At 39.1% G+C, this 17,058-nt stretch overlaps 1 protein-coding gene across 1 annotated transcript in view; it reads left to right on the top strand.

The window, feature by feature from the left end:
* VSTM4 (V-set and transmembrane domain containing 4) overlaps positions 1–13,243 on the top strand; it is a 98,857-nt gene extending 85,614 nt beyond the window's left edge. Inside the window, exon 8 of the mRNA XM_047826502.1 lies at positions 11,860–13,243. Within this exon, the coding sequence (XP_047682458.1) occupies positions 11,860–11,985 (126 nt within the window). The 3' untranslated portion in view covers positions 11,986–13,243. The remainder of the gene's footprint in view (positions 1–11,859) is intronic.
* Positions 13,244–17,058: the final 3,815 nt, after the last annotated feature.

Below are 17,058 nucleotides of genomic sequence, written 5' to 3'. Positions count from 1 at the left end.
ACTGGTGAGGAGTCTACATTTACTCCCTTTCATTGGCCATTAGGAATTTATTTCCAGTTAAACAAGCTGGGAAATGTAATTAAGCACATGGTTGATGGTGACAGCCAACTGTGCGTGCCAGAAAAACAATAGGTTCTTTAAAGGTGCCAAGGACCGATATTATGCATCTTCTGTTGGAAACTGTATACACTTCACAATTCGGAGGCTCCTGTGTGCTGCCTCGTATCTTCAATCAAATTATTATATCCCAGAAATATGCATAAGGGAAATGATTCTACACATTTTATGGTGGGTTGTTGCTTGTAGCAGTAATTGAAGTACCTTTCCACTTATGAAAGTACTAATTTTATTTGTTTTTATTGCTTTTCTAGATGCAATTATTTATTTAGTGTGCTTTGGCTTTATTGAATTATGTTTACTATAGGAACATCATAAAAATGTATGAAAACAACACATCAGCCCAGCCAGCCTGGTGACCTGTATTGAGAAAGCTAGTGTTATTTTTCATATCCAAACGTAATGGAATAACTTAAGAATAAACAGATAATCTACACTAGAAAACAATGCAATTTCAAGGTAATGTAATAAAACACCTGGACAATATGATTTCATAAATCCTGGTTCTAAAATTTACATGAGTTGGGTTTTGCGTGCTTATTTGAGGACACATGGCATTTCTAAATGGAATCGTTATAATGTGAAATGTAATTAAACCGTAAGGCAAGATGTAAACGGGATTTTTGTTGGCTTGTAATATATGGACAACTAAGAAGCGATGTGAAGACTTTTGATGTCAAAAGACAGGCAGGAGGCTCTCATCCCTATAAATGTCCTTAACTTTGAAATGGAAAAATGACCAGTTTGTGAAGGTTGCTGGTTAGTTGCCCCTGATGAGTAGGTACTGGCTGTAGTTTAGATACTCTTGCTCCCTATCTCTACGATGATGCTTCATTTCGAAAGAAAAGAGGCTTTTTGCTTTAGGTATTCTTTTTAAGAAACTTAAATTGAATGTGAATGGTTTATTTGTCCTGAATTTTGGCGAGATAATCCAAGGTGTAAGCACAAAAAATAAAAAATCAAAACAAAACCATAGCACAACCAAAGCCGAAAAACAAAAACCAAAAGCAGGCTGCTTAAATGAAAGTCACATGTCTTTCATGGCTAGAAATTAGTGACTGACTTTTATTTTTCTGATTATGAATTAAAGTTAATTAATGTGTTGTTTAAATACGTATGCCTACTAGAAAATTTAAAAGGTATCCACAAAGGTATATCCTCCCTTCAGCCATCCAGTTTACTTTACCAGAGGGAACCATAGATATCAGGTGCTTGATTTTTCAAGCAGGTTCCAAGGGTTTTCTAAGCATGTAACATATATACACACATATTTACACAAATGATGGTAACACAGACATGTATGGTTCCATCATTCTTTTTAAGGAATATACTCCATATACTCCATTGTATGAATATCCCAGTCTCCCACTGATGTCCATTGAAGTGTTTCCAGATTTTGCTTGTACCAACAAACAATATACAAGAGGACCTGTTTCTTCTGTTCCTTTTGACAACCTTCCTTTAAGGTTTGTTAATTCGAAAGACAAAACCTGATGTCCGATTTTATTTTTTTAAGTTTATTTATTTATTTTGAGAGAGAGAGAATGAGTGTGAGTGGGGGAGGGGCAGAGGAGAGAGAATCGCAAGCAGGCTCTGCACTGACAGTGCATGGGCTCGATCTCATGAACTCTGATATCATGACTGGAGCCGAAATCAAGTGTCACTGACTCTTAACTGACTGAGCTGCCCAGGCATTCCCTGATGTCTGATTTTCAATTGAGATTCTCTTACTGCTAGAGGTTCAGTCTCATTTGTACGTGTAAGAGCCTACGTATTTCCTTCCCTATGAACACTCTGGTCCAGTCTGTTGTTCTTTGTTTAATTTTCTAATGGGTTATTGGCCGTTATCTTTGTTGAATTGTAAAGCCCTTTGGTATGAGTTGCAAATATTTTCTCCACTTTGTCAGTTGTCCTTTGACTTTATTTAGAGAATACTATGCCGTATATGGCATGAAGATATACATATCTTTTTGCATTGCTCCTGGATTTTTCTATAAAATACCTTCCATACACAGAGGTTATTAAAAAAAATTTTTTTTAATTTCCCCACATTTTCTTCTAGCACTTTTATGAGTTTCTTTTCCACATTAAAAATGTGTAATTTATCTGGAATTTGGTATAAAGAATGATGTAGGGATTTGATTTATTTATTTTTCAAGGGACTACCCAAGTGACCTAACACTATGTATTGAAAAATAATATTTTATTTTATTATTCCAGGGTAATTTCTGGACTTCCTCATGAGTTGCACTGATAGATAGGTGTATTCCTGTGCCAACACCCCAGTAGTGTAATTATTACAGCCTTAGATTTTAGTATCACTCAAGTTGGATTACCAACTATTCTTTTTATAATAAATAAGTGAATATTTAATAATATATATAATAAATAAGTGAATATTTGTTATTGAATAAATTTGATGTATAACATTGTGTAAGTTACATATACACATGTACAAGGCTACTTTGATACCTTTATATGTTGTAACATATATAATATATATAATATATGTATACATAATGTATAATATATATATTATGATTGCCAAGCAGTGATATTTATCACACTACATAACTATAGTACAATATTATTGTCTACATGTATTATCCTGTGCATTAGATCTCAGTACCTTATTTACTACTTGTTACAAGTTTTTACCCTTAAGTACCATCACTCTTGTCTGACTCCTCTCAGTCCCCTGGTAACTACCATCTTGCTCTCTGTTTTTTACAGGTTTAATTTTTTTAGATTCCACATGTATAAGTAATATCACACAGTCTTGTCTTTCTATGACTTACCTAATTAGCATAATGTGCTCAAGGTCCATCCATGTTGTCACAAATGGGACAATGTCTTCCTTTCTCATGGCTGAATAATATCCCATTGTATATACGTAACACATCTTTATCCATTTATTCGTTGATGGGCATTTGGGTGGTTTCCATAGCTTGGTTTTGTGAATCATGCTGCAATAAAATGAGATTGTATAAGGGGCTTCTGGGTGGCTCATTCGGTTACACATCTGACTCTTGGTTTCAGCTCAGGTCTCACATGATCTCATGATCTCACAGTTCGTGAGTTCTAGCTCAAAGTCAGGCTCCACGCTGACAATGTGGAGCCTGCTTGGGTTTCTGCCTCTCCCTTTCTCTCCGCCCCTCCCTGGCTCTTAAGTGCGCTCATGCTCTCTCTCTGTCTCAAAATAAATAAATCTTGAAAAAAAAAATGGGATTGCATATATCTCATTGAAATCCTGTTTTTGTTTCCTTTGGATATATACCCAGAAGTGGAATTGCTGGATTACATGGTAGATCTATTTTTAATTTTTTGAGAAACCTCCACATTGTTTTCCATAGTGGTTTGATCAATTTACATTCTTCTCAACGGTGTTTAAGGGTTCCCTTTTTACCACATCCTCACCAGCTCCCGTGGTCTTTGTCTTCTTGATGATAGCCATTTTAACAAATAGGAGGTGATATCTCATTTGCGTTTCCCTGATAATGAGTGATGTTGAGCATCTTTTCATGTGTCTGTTGACCTTTTTGATGTCTTCTTTGGAGAAATGTCTAATTACTTCTTTTGCCAATTTTTAAATTGGATTTTGTTTTGTCTTGTTATTGAGTTGATGGAATTCTTTGTACATTTTGGATATTACTTGGATATTTCAACCCCTTATCCATTATATAGTTTGCAAAAAGTTCTCTCATTCTGTAGGTTCTTTTCATTTTGTTAATTGTTTCTTTTGCTCTGTGGGGGCTTTTGAGTTTGATGTAGTCCCATTTGTTAATTTTTTTCCTTTGTTGTTTGTGCTTTTGGAGATATTTCCAAAAAATGATTGCCAAGGTCAGTATCAATGAGCTTCTTCCAAACATTTTCTTCTAGAACTTTCATGGTATCAGACCTTTATGTTTAAGTCTTTGATTAATTTCTAGTTAATTTTTGTGAGTGATATGTGATAGTGGTCCAGTTTCATTATTCTGCATGTGTTTCTACAGTTTTCTCAGCACCATTTGTTGAAGAGACTATCCTTTCACTGTTATGTGTTATTGGCTTCCTTGTCAAAAATAAATTGACCATATATGCTGGAGTTTTTCAATTGGCTGATGTATCTATCTGTATCTGTACCAGTATCATACTGTTTTTTACTATGGCTTTGTACTATAGTTCGAAATCTGGAAGCACAATACCACTGGCTTTGTTCTTTTTCTCAGGACTGCTTTAGCTATTTGTTTTTGTTTTTGTTTTTGTTTTTGTTTTTTTTTGTGGTTCCACACAAATTTTAGGATTGTTTCTTTTATTTCTGTGAAGAACGCCTTTGGTATTTTGATCGGGATTAAGTAGAATCTGTAGATGGCTTTAGATAGTATGGCCATCTTAACAATATTAATTCTTCCAATCCACGAACATGGGATATCTTTCTGTTTGCTTGTGTCTTCTTCAGTTTCTTTCAGCAAAGTATTGTAGTCTTTGTTGTATAGATCTTTCACTTCCTTGGTTAAATTTATTCCTAAGTATTTTTTTTGATGTTATCATGAATGGGTTCATTTTCTTTACTTCTTTTTTGGATGCTTCATCATTAGTGTAAAGGAATAAAGTTGATTTCTATATGCTGGTTTTGTATCTTGCCATTTTACTGAAATAGTTTTTTTTTTTACTAGTTCTTTGGGATTTGCTCTATATAGGAATCATATCATCAGCAAATAATGACAGTTTTACTTCTTTCTTTCTCATTTGAATGCCTTTTATTGCTTTGTCTTGCTTAATTGCTTTAGCTAGGACTTCCAGTATTATATTGAATATGAGTGGTGAGAGTGGGCATCTTGACTTGTTCCTGATCTTAGGAAAAGTGCTTTCAGTTTCTCTTCATTAAGTATAATGTTAGCTGTGGGTTTGTCATATATGGCCTTTATTATGTTGAATATGTTTCTTCTGTATCTAGTCTGTTAATGGTTTTTATCATGAAAGGATATTGTATTTTGATCATTGAGATGATCATGTGATTTTTATCTTTCATTTTATTGATGTGATGAATTACATCTATTGATTTGTGTATGTTGAACCATCTTTGCGTACCAGGGATAAATCCCACTTGGTCATGGTGTATAATCCTTTTAACATGTTCTTGAATTTGATTTTCTAACATTGTCTTGAGAATTTTTACATCTATAGTCATCAGGGATATTGGTTTATAGTTTTCTTTTCTTGTGGTGGCCCTGTATGGTTTCTGTTATCAAAGTGATGATGACTGCATAGAATGAGTTTGTAAGTATTCCCTCCTGCCTGATAGTTTGGAAGAGTTTGAAGAGGGTTGGTATTAATTATTCTTTACATGTTTGGTAGAATTTTCCAGTAGCGCTAGCCTTGAAGTTTTTTTGTGTTGGGAGGTTTTTATTATTATTATTACTGATTAGTAATTACTGATTACTATCTGTTTAGCTTTTGTATTTCTCCCTGATTCAGTCTTCTTAGGTTGTGTGTTTCTAGAATGTACACATTTCTTCTCAGTTATGTAATTTATTGGCATATAATCGTTCATCCTAGTCTCTTACAATTCTGTGTATTTTTGTAGTATCTATTCTAATGTCTTCTCCTTCATTTCTAATTTTTTTGAGACTTCTCTATTTTTTTTAATTAATCTAGCTAAAGCTTTGTCAATTTTTTTTTTTTTTTTAATTTTTTTTTTTTTTCAACGTTTATTTATTTTTGGGACAGAGAGAGACAGAGCATGAATGGGGGAGGGGCAGAGAGAGAGGGAGACACAGAATCGGAAACAGGCTCCTGGCTCTGAGCCATCAGCCCAGAGCCTGACGCGGGGCTCGAACTCCCGGACCGAGAGATAGTGACCTGGCTGAAGTCGGACGCTTAACCGACTGCGCCACCCAGGCGCCCCAAAGCTTTGTCAATTTTATCTTTTCAAAGAACTAGCTCTTAGTTTCACTGATCCTTTCTATTATTTTTTCTGGTTTCTATTTCATTTATTTGCACTCTGATCCTTACTTTTTCCTTCTTTCTGTTAACTTTGGGCTCCATTTGTTTTCTTTTTGTAGTTCCTTGTGGTGTAAAATTAGGTTGTTTGAAAGCTTTCTAATTTCTTAATATATTATTATTGTTATAAACTTTCCTCTCAGAACTGATTTCGATACATCCCACAATATTTGATATGTTGTGTTTTCATTTTCATGATAATTTTTATTTCCCTTTTGATTTTTTCTTTGATCCAATGGTTGTTTATAAAGTGTGCTGTTTAGTTTCCACATATTTTTAGATTTTCTCACTTTCCTTTTGTTGATTTCTAGTTTCATACCATGTGGTCAGAGGAGATAGCTGTTATGATTTCAGTCTTCTTAAATTTGCTAAGATTAGTTTTGCGGCCTGACATATGATCTATCCCGGAGAATGTTCCATGTGCACTTGAGAAATTGTGTATTCTGCTGCTGTTGGGTGAAATGTTCTGTATATGTCTGTTAAGTCCATTTATTCTAAAGTGTGTTTCAATTTAAATACTTCCTTGTTGATTTTTCTATCTGAATGATCTATCCATTGTTGATAGTGGGGTATTGAAGTCCCCTACAATTATTGTATTGTTGTCTATTTCTCCTTTAAGATCTTTTATTAATTACTTAATTACTTTTATCAGTTAACCAATATATAATATACTTACAAACTTAAGTAACATTGATTACTTAATATAATTAATATATACTTAATTTCATTGCTTAGATTTTGGGAACATATTTGTTTGTAATCATTATATCTGCTTGATGGATTGACCCCTTTATCATTATGTAATGACCTTTGTCTCTGAATACCCTTTTTAGCTTTAAGTCTATTTTGTCTGATATAAGTATGGCTATACTTAATTTTTTATTTCAGCCGGCTTGGAATATCTTCCATTCTTTCACTTTGAGCCCATATGTGCCTTTAGAGCTGAAATGAGTCTCCTGTAGGCAGCATATAGTTGGGTCTTATTTTTTTTATCTGTCCAGCCACTTTGTGCCTTTTGATTGGTGAGTTTAATCCATTTACATTTATGGTGATTATTGATATGTATATTTTATCTTTTGCCTTCTGATTATTTTGTCTTTCCCGTGTTTCTGTTTCCTTCTGTTTCTGTCTACCTTTGTAAGTAGGTAGTTTTGCATGGACATTGGCATAGCCTCCCCCCTCCCCTTTTTTTGATGTTTTGTGTCTATCTTCTAGATATTTGCTTTGTAGTTACCAAATATGCTTTGTAGTTTACATAAAACATTTCATAGATAAAATAGTTCTTTTTCTGGTGATAGCAATTTATCTTCATTTGCCTATGAAAGTTCCATCCTTGGGCACCTTTTGGGATGAGCACTGGGTGTTGTATGGAAACCAATTTGACAATACATTTCATATATTGAAAAAAATAATAAAGAAAGAAAGAATGAAGGAAAGAAAGAAAGAAAGAAAGTTCCATCCTTTTCCTCTGCCTCTTCTATATTTTTGATGTCACAAATTATCTCTCTTTATACTGTGATTTTGTTATCAAGTTGTTCCCATTATTTTTAATGCTCTTTTCCTTTAAACTTTATGCTATAGTTAAGAGTTTAATATACTATTTTAAAGAAGAGTTACCATATTCTAATTCTGTTTATCCCCTTAATCAGAGTTTTGTGTACTTTCATTTTTTTCATTTCAGCTTGAGGATCACCTTTCAACATTTCTTGTAAGGCAGGTCTACTGGTGGTGAACCCTCTCAGCTTTTGTTTATCTGGGAAAGCCTTTATTTCTCCTTCATTTTTGAAGGATAACTTTGCCAGATATTCTTAGCTGACAGTTTTTATCTTCCCATATAATATGTCATTCCTCTCTCTCCTGGGATGCAGAGTTTCTGCTGAGAAATCTGCTGATAGCCTAACAGGAGTACTTTTTTAGGTTACTATCATTTTTTTCCCCCTTGGCTGCCTTTAAAATTCTTTATTGTTGACTTTTGACAATTTTACTCTAATGTGACTTGGAGAGGGTCTTTTTGCATTGAGCTAGTAAGGTGTCCTATTAGCTTTGTGGACTTGTATACCCAGTTCCTTCTCCACGACTGGAAAATTCTCAGCTATTATTTCTTTAAATAGGCTCTCTTCCCTTCTCTTCCCTCCTCCTTCTGGGATACCCATAATGTTGGCTTTTCTTTCTTTTTTTTTTAATTTTTTAAAATGCTTATTTTTGAGAAAGAGTGAGAGCAAGTGGGGGAGGTGCACAGAGAGAGGGGAACAGAAGATCTGAAGTGGGCTCTGTGCTGATAGCAGAGAGCTCGATGCAGGGCTTAAAACCGAAGTCAGATGCTTAACTGAGCGAGCCACCCAAGCGCCCTTTATTTTGGCTTTTCTAATGGAGTCAGATCATTCACATAGAATTCCTTCACTATTTAAAAATTTCAGCTCTCTCTCCTCTTCCACCTGAATCATTTCTATATTTCTGTCCTTGAGCTTACTAATTCTCTCTTCCTTTTGATCTGCTCTATTTCCAGTATGTTCTAATGCATCCTTCCTCTCATTTATTCAGTCCTTCAGCTCCAGAATTCCTGTTTGGTTCTGCTTTGGAATTTCAGCCTCTTTGATAAAGCACGCCTTCTGTTTATTAGTTTGATTGCTGAAATCACTGTACTGTCCTTCTGAGTTTTCTTTTGGCTTTTGAACTTCTTTACAAGTATTTTGAATTACCATTTAGATTACTGTATTCCATGTCTTTGGGTTTGGTTACTGGAAATTGTCATTTTATTTTTCTGATACCATGTTACTGTGATTTTTTAAATATTACTGTGATTTTCACCTATTACTATGATTTTTCATGGCGGTTGATGAGAAGTGGCTCTGCCACTGCATTTGAAGTAGCGAACACCCTTTTTCATGTAGGTGAGGTTTTGTTAACATTGATTCCAACAGTTCAACAGGTTGGTAGTTAGGAGCCTTCCTTTTGTTTTCCAGAAGGTGGCGCTATAGCACAAGTTTTTGCCTTCTGTTAAGGAAGCTGACTGGCTGCTAAGGTTGGGAGCACTATGCATTTAGAAAAAACAAAGGTGCTGGCAGTGGGGTGGGGGGCAGTGGGCAGAGCAGGAGTGAGGAGGGAAGGTGTGTACTTAGTGCTTTGGGCTTTGGGTGTACCCACTGCTACGTAGGGGGATCCTGACGCAAGGATGGGCTTCTTGCCTTCTGGGACAGACAGCAGGAGACACTTTCCTTCCGTTCCTTTCCCTCCCCCAGTCACTGTGGTCAGAGAGAGCAACTGCTCCCTCCAGCTATAATGCGCATGGCCAGGCAGACCCCCATCCCCACCCCCACCCCCCCATCACTGCCTTCACCCTCTACCTCCTGTATCAGTAAGGTGGTGCTGGCTGGTTTCTGGACCAGCCCACACCTTCTCTGTCATTACCGCCAATGCCACTGCTGCCCCCCACCCTCTCTGCAGTCTCCTCTGCAGTCCAGTCCCCCCACCTTTGAGTGCACAGATGGACAGATCTCTCGGGTGTCTTTTGGTATGCTGTGCAGAGGCACTTTTCTTTTCAGTTGTGGATGTCCAATCAGTTGTAAATTGATGGGGAAAGGAAAAGAAAGAGGAATGGCTCATGGTGCTGTGATCCTGACATCACTCGATAATAAGCCACCAATTATTCTTTATTTTAATAATGTTCCTTAATCATGGCAAGAAAATATACACGGGTGACCCCTTTATTCAAAAGTTGTTTTTCACAAAAAAAAATTCTTTTTAATTTTATTAAATGCTTTTTCAGCATCTATAGAGATAGTCATATTGGTTTTTTGCATCTGTTGCTATAGTGGATTATACTGGTAGATTTTTCTAATATTGAACCATCTTTGCATTCCTGGAACATGGTTATGTATCTTTTAATCTGCTTCTTCATTCTGAGTCAATCTGATTTAAAATTTACATTAATAAATGAGGTTATTTTCAAATACATGGAGGGGCATCTGGGTGACTCCGTCAGTTGAGCATCCAATTCTTGATTTCATCTCAGGTCATGATCCCAGGGTTGTGGGATCAAGCCCCAGGTCAGGCTCCACACTGAGAATGGAGACTTCTTGAGATTCTCTCTCTCTCTCTTTCTCTCCCTTTGCCCCTCTTCCCTGATCTCTCTCTCTCTAATGTAAAAAAAAATTTTTCTTAAATAAAATACATGAAGTTTTTCTTCCTCTTTTAATGCTCTGGGTAAATTTAATTACATTGGAATTATCTTTTCCTTAAAAGAATTTGTTTTAGAAAGTCTCCTATAAAAATGCCTGGGCCTGGTGTTTTTGAGAAAGAGCTCTTTGACAATATTTCCTTTCTTCCTTTCTTCCTTCCTTTTTCCCTCCCTCCTTATTTCTTTTCTTTCCTTTCTTTTATTTCTTTTTTTGATGATAATTAGTACATTCATATTTTCTGGAGTTTATAATTTATATTTGTTGAAACATTACCTACTTTATCCTGCATTTCATAATTTTGGGCAATGAGTTGAGCAAAGTAGTTTTTTTTTTTTTTAATTCAAAAATTTATTTACATTATATCCCCTTCCTCATTTCCTATTTTATTCACTTGTGCTTTTTACCTTTTTATCTTTATTAATTTATTTTTCAGTTTATTTATTTTATTGGTGCTTTCCAAGCACAGGCTTTTGGGTATTTTTATAATTCTGCTGTTTTCCTGCTTGCTTTCTTTTCTTTCTTTGAGGGGAGGAGGGGCAGAGGGAGATGGAGAGAGACAATCTTAAGCAGGCTCCACACCCAGCACAGAGCCCAGTGTGGGGCTCAATCCCACAAACCTGGGATCATGACCTGAGCTGAAATCAAGAGTCAGAACTTAACTGACTGAGCCACCCAGGTGCCCCTGTTTTTCTGGTTTCTGATTCATAGAGTCTGGTTCTAATTGTATTGGTCTTTCTTTCTTTTTTTTTTTTTCCATTTATTTTGTTCTTTTCTAACTTCTTCAATTGGATGCTCGACCCATTTAATTCATAGAATTAACATAAATATTTAAGACTATGATTTATCTGTGAGTACTTCATTCTTTGGGCTCTGGTAAGTAATATTTTCTTTTTTCATTGTTATCAAGATATTCCAAAACTTTAGTTTTATACAGGTTGAGTCATTCGAGAAAAATGCTCATTCTAATTTTGTTATTAATTTCTAGAATTTTGGGTTTCTGTCGCTATCTTTATTTTTTCCTTTTGATCAGAAACTGTTAGTTACATTATTTTTACTTCTCAGAATTAAAGTTTACTTTGTGACCTAATGTTTAATCGCTTTTTGTTAGTGTTCTATGTTGACTCAAGAATAAATCATAGTGACGGGCGCCTGGTGGCTCCGTCAGTTGAGAATGAAACTCTTGGTTTCAGCCCAGCTCGTGATCTCACAGTTCATGAGTTGGAGGCCTGTGTTGGGCTCTAAGCTGCCAGAGTGATGCCTACTTAGGACCATCTCTCTGTCCGTCTCTCTCTGCCCCTCTCATGCTCTCTCTCTCTCTCTTCTCTCAAAATAAATAAATAAACTTAAAAAATATATTAAAAAAAGAATAATCGTAGTGCCTCTTTATAGGGCATAGTGTTCTTTATAAGGCAATAAGATCTATATTGTTATGTTATTTAATTTTTATATGTCCTTGGAAAATTTTTGTCCATTTGTTTCCCTTTGGGTCCCCAGAATGCGATGAAAATGCACCCCTGATGAATGAATATATGATGCGGAACGCCTGTGGTCAGCTGGAATTGTTTTGTGTTTTGTCTTCCAGCCAAAGATTGCTGAGGAGAACCTGACCTACGCCGAGCTGGAGCTGGTCAAACCCCACCGGGCCGCCAAAGGCCTCCCCACCAGCACCGTCTACGCCCAGATCCTCTTTGAAGAGAACAAGTTGTAATGCTGTGCCCTCTTCCGTGGTCCTATTTAATACCTGCCATCCCGGTTATTTATGACACTTTGGAAACAAAGTCCTTATTTTTGTATTTTCACTCGTGCCTTCTGCGTGGCAGAGAGACCCTTCCCAACAGCGCTCCAGGTGCCTTCGAGGAGAGGTGTGAGGCACGAGGTACAAGGCTCCTCTCCACAAAAGATTAGGGGCCACCGACCTTGGACAAACCTCCCAGGACAAGATTTTCTGAGTCTGAGCCCTGAGAAGTGTGGACTCTGATTCTGAGAGTACCCAAGGAGATTGTTCTGCTGAGCCAAACCCCTTCGTGTTTTCTTCTTCTTTCTTTGGGTTTTAATCTTTTAAAAACCTTATTTTAATCTTCTGTTCTTCCTGTATTTGTGATATCAAGCTCATAGCATATAGCTAGAAGAAATACCATTATAGGCCAAAGTGTGTGAGATGGCAGATATGTACTAGTTGGTTTTCAGAAGGTCACAGAACGTTCCTAAGGCATCTAGAGCAGAGCAGACTGCTTACTGCAAACGATCACTCAAGGTAGCATCTCTTGTTTTAAACAGATGCACTGAACCTGGTGATTTAAGGGCGGAGAGGCAGATTGTGGGGCTAACAGTCAGCCGTCTGTAAATACCCCAGTGCCATCTCCCCAGCTGTGATCGCCCAAGGCCACAGGGCAAGTAGCACACCCTATTTTAAAGGGCTTCCATAACCCTCATCAGGGTGCACCTATATTGGTATAGAAACTTACATCCTCCAAGAAGTCTACTCGTCTCCAAAGGAGCAAGGGAGGGACTTAGCCATCCATTGACACACTGGAGGAAGCGGGCCCCTCGGAACTGTGTTGAGGTTACCAGCTCTAATTGAACGTCCACTCGTATGTGGGCAAAGTTTTGTGCCTGGTTCCCCTAGTGGAGGAGAGTAAGAAGTGCAAGCCGAGTTGGGAAAATGTGTTTTAAAGACCCTACTCTTGGAACGTGCCTTGTCCAACTCAACTTCATGGGTGATTTCTAATGTGTTTGGGTTGGGGTCAGGCAGGGGTGCATGGTATACACATCTGTGTGGAAGTTTCTCTGCAGGACTGGTACAACACCCAGAAACTCACTGGAGATGGAAACGTTCTAGAAGAGAGCCATCCTGTCACACTTCTTGGGTGGGTGTGCTCTGGGCGGTTATTCACTGCGCACTGCAGACATTGTTTGCCTTTGTAACGGATCATGTATATATGGTAAATTATATATTTTAAACACAACCTTGAGTGTGAGTTGTGCCCTTCTGTATAGCTGTGCGAACTTGGTCAAGTTTCTTACTCCCTAATTATCTCGTTATAGTATAAAGAGATTATAGTATAGTATAAATTATCACGTTTATAGTAAGGTGACTTAATCTCTCATAGAATTCTTGTAATGGGATGATGAATACCGCAAGATTCTGGATACTATAAAATTGCTTCACATTACACTGTGTTAACATTCATGTGACAGTCAGTATGTATTTTCGAAATGAAAGTTTCTTTACAGTGTAAGGCTCTCGTTACAATAGCTTCAAAAAATAAATGTGTCCGTGAACTTAGCTCTACGGTAACACTCCCAAAGACCCATGATAGCTTATGAGTACCTCTTGTGGTTTATTGGAAAGGGTCCAAATTGGGAGCAGGTAGATTTTCTAGAAGCAGAAATAGCCTGACTTTACAAAGGGGAAGTCGATCTCTCTGGTCTACACCTGCATCTCATTCCCTTTCCACCTGCCAGATTTCAAAGATAGTGAATAAACCACGCAGCTTTGGGGGAAGAAATACCACTTGAAAGAATTGTCTGGAACTTTCCAGGGGATCCTTTAGGAGAGGAGACTATATGGTTGGCATACAGTGCATATCATAATTATCATAGGCAGCGTATCCTATTTTATCATGGCAATGTTCCAACAGAACATGGTTCTATGGTGTTTTGAGGAAGGAGGGTGATTTCTTCATTTGCACAAGGAACCATATGGGCTAGTGGGGCCTGAGGATGCCAGGTGGGGTTGGAGTGTGAAGTGTGTGAAGAGGAGATTGTGGGGAGAAGCAAGAGGGTAGGGGGCCCCTAGGCTACTGTAGAAGTGAACTGAACTCAATCCCATCAAGCCCATCTCCTTAAATTTAGTGAAAGCTGAGGGCCATGACGTGTGGAAAGAAACACATTCCGCTAAGAAGAGCTGGCAGCTGCAAGTTAGGGTAACAAGTCGTTGCTCTAGATTCAATTCAGACTTTGGCTCCAGAATTCTGCTCATAGCTGCACAAACCCACGTGACACTGTGTGGCTGGGGGACCAGCTGGACCTCGAGTATAAAAGACCATCACCTCCTACTGAAAACGCTTCCCAAAGGAATCCTGGAAGCTACTGTCAACATCCAAGCAGAGCTCATCCCACCATTATGTCCAGAAGCCAAACATCCAAGTTCTGCTCACAACTAGAAGCAATGGGTGATCTGTCCCTGGTGCTTATTTGCGGTGATAAATCTTGATGTTATTGTCATAGTAAACCTTAAAAAAAATGGGTGAATTATTCCCTATCAAATAAACCACTAACCATGCCTTAACATTTATTTCTAAAAATGAGTAAGGGGAATCATCCCAATAGAAATTAGGAAAAGTTTTCCTAAGTATCTCATCTATTTCATCCCAATAGAAATTAGGAAAAGTTTTTCATCTTATTTTTACTATCAGGCATCTATTGAAACAACTATATATATGCAGTTTTTTTTTAAAAAAAATTAATGTTTTTGTTTAGTTTTGAGAGAGAAAGAGAGAGACTGAGCGTGAGCGGGGGAGGGGCAGAGAGAGAGGGAGACACAGAATCCAAGGCAGGCTCTAGGCTCTGAGCTGACAGCAGGGAGCCCAATGCGGAGCTGGAACTCGTGAACCATGAGATCATGACCTGAGCCAAAGTCAGAGGCTTAACTGACTGAGCCACCCAGGCGCCCCTATATAAGCATTTTTCATAAGGGACAATTGCTTGCATATTTACATGAAGTCAAAACAAGCAAGAATCCATTGCACAGTAGACACTCTCGGATTTGGTGGTGAATTTTGACCTAGGCCAGGCATGGCACGGAATCATGGCAGGAAGGAAGGCAGCAAAAAAGGGCATCCCCAAGCCCTGAACTAAAGCAGCCGTGGTGGGGGAAAAAGGTTGGGATTTCTTTGGGATCGCATCTTCATTAAAGCATCGTGATCCTGTTAGTTCACAGGGCAAGTCAGAAAAAGCCAGGCCTCCCCACTCCTGATATTTCCTGGAGTGAAAATGACATTGGGGCACTTGGTATTTTTGGTGCATGGTCATCTGGGTTGTCCTGAACATCAGGAAACCCAAAGACTCACTTGTATAAGAACACTAAACCAGTTGATGCTTTTAGGGACTATCCACACCCTTGTTCATCACTCAGCCTCTGATATGCATGACCGCAACCTAGGCTGGGCCAAGAATGGGATTCATGCTCCAGGCCACAAAAAAAAAAAAAATGGCCCAAAGCGTGCATGAGGCCTGTTCTGGGCTGATCAGAATCCTTGGGAGAAACAAACCATCTTTCTCTTGGGGAGCGAAGCTGGGATGCCACCTATCAGCTATGCCTCCGGCCACGTCTCTGGCAATAGGGAGGCCTTGAAAAATGAAGGAGACTCTGAGAAGCGGGGAGGAAAACGTCTTAGGAGCACAGAATCCAAGCTCCCAGACCCAAAATTCCTCAGGCATTTCTCTTTCCTTCAGATCTTCCTTTGATTCCATTAACGACCCCATTTTCCTACTATCTAAATCCTAGTTTTGTTCGAGCGCATCATGTTGCAATGGAGAGAATTCGGACCTTTACGGTATGTGTCAAAGTTGCTTCCCAGCTCAGGAAGCAAAAGAGTTGCACTGAGTGTCACCACCCAAGGACTCCACCTGCATTAGGTCCCATGACATACTTGTAGCCACGGGCCCCTGCCGTGCTCTGCACTTTCTTACTGAGTGGGGCCTCTCAGGGCCCTGAGGACACCCTTCTCGATGGAAAGGGACTGTCAGGCTTCAGGACTGATCTTGGCCTCACGGAAGGGCCCTCTGGTTTGGAGGAGAGACACCAGCAGGCTTGGAGTGGTACTAAGCGTCACTGGGGACAGCAGGGGAAGGGCACAGGGCAGAGATTCAAATGAGCCCTATCATATGGATGCTGGAGGGTGCCTTTTTGTGTGGCCGTGAAGTTTAGCGTGGCTTCCATATATGTTCTATAGGACATGATGTTTTTCAGTATCCGTATATTTCCTGGAGAGGGAGGGAGTTCTCATGTTTAGCCCATTACTAGGTGAGGCAGCCACATGGTGGGGATGTGGACTCTCCATCCCGTCCCGCCCCCACCCCACCCTGGACAGAAGCTATTCACTCACTGGGAGGAACACAAAGAAGAAATTCATGGCTTAGAAGAAGGGCCCGCCTTCAGCGTGGACAGCTTGAGTGTGAGCTACAGAGGAGGTGTCCAGATGGGTAGGATAGACTAGTGCTCCCTAATCTGTAACACATCACCGGATCCTATTAAACTGTGAATCCTGGGTCAGGAAGTCTGGGTGGGGGCCTGGGAGTCTATGTTTCTGACAAGCTTCCAGGGAATGCCCATGCTTCTGAATCTGGACCACAGTTTGAGGGGCATGGATGTAAACTGTCGGGGAATGTGGATCTGGAACCCCTGGAGGGTTGGGGGCTATCCTCAGAGTATAGGTCACAGCTGAGGCCCTGAGAGTGCGCAAAATCCCCAGGGAGAGGTGGACCCATGCAGAGGGAAGACGCCTGGCCTGAGGCCCGAGCGGTGGGGAGCTCTCTGCTGGCAGCTCCAGAAGCAGGTGAGGAGCCTGAAGGAGGCCAGGGAAGAGCAACCAATCAGAGGAATGGCAGGGGCTGGACAAAGCCATGTCTGGGAGTTTCTCGAAGGAGGAAGGGCTCAGCAGTGTGCATTCTGCAGAGGTCAGACAGAAGAGAGGTTGAGCCTTCGTTCGTTCCGAATTATTCGTACACTTCACATTTTTAAAAATGGTTTGTTTTGCCCGGGAAAACAATTCCCCAA

This window comes from Prionailurus viverrinus, chromosome D2 (genome assembly GCF_022837055.1).
Source record: "Prionailurus viverrinus isolate Anna chromosome D2, UM_Priviv_1.0, whole genome shotgun sequence".
Classification (NCBI taxonomy): Eukaryota; Metazoa; Chordata; class Mammalia; order Carnivora; family Felidae; genus Prionailurus; species Prionailurus viverrinus.
This window is presented reverse-complemented; position numbering and strand designations above follow the sequence as displayed.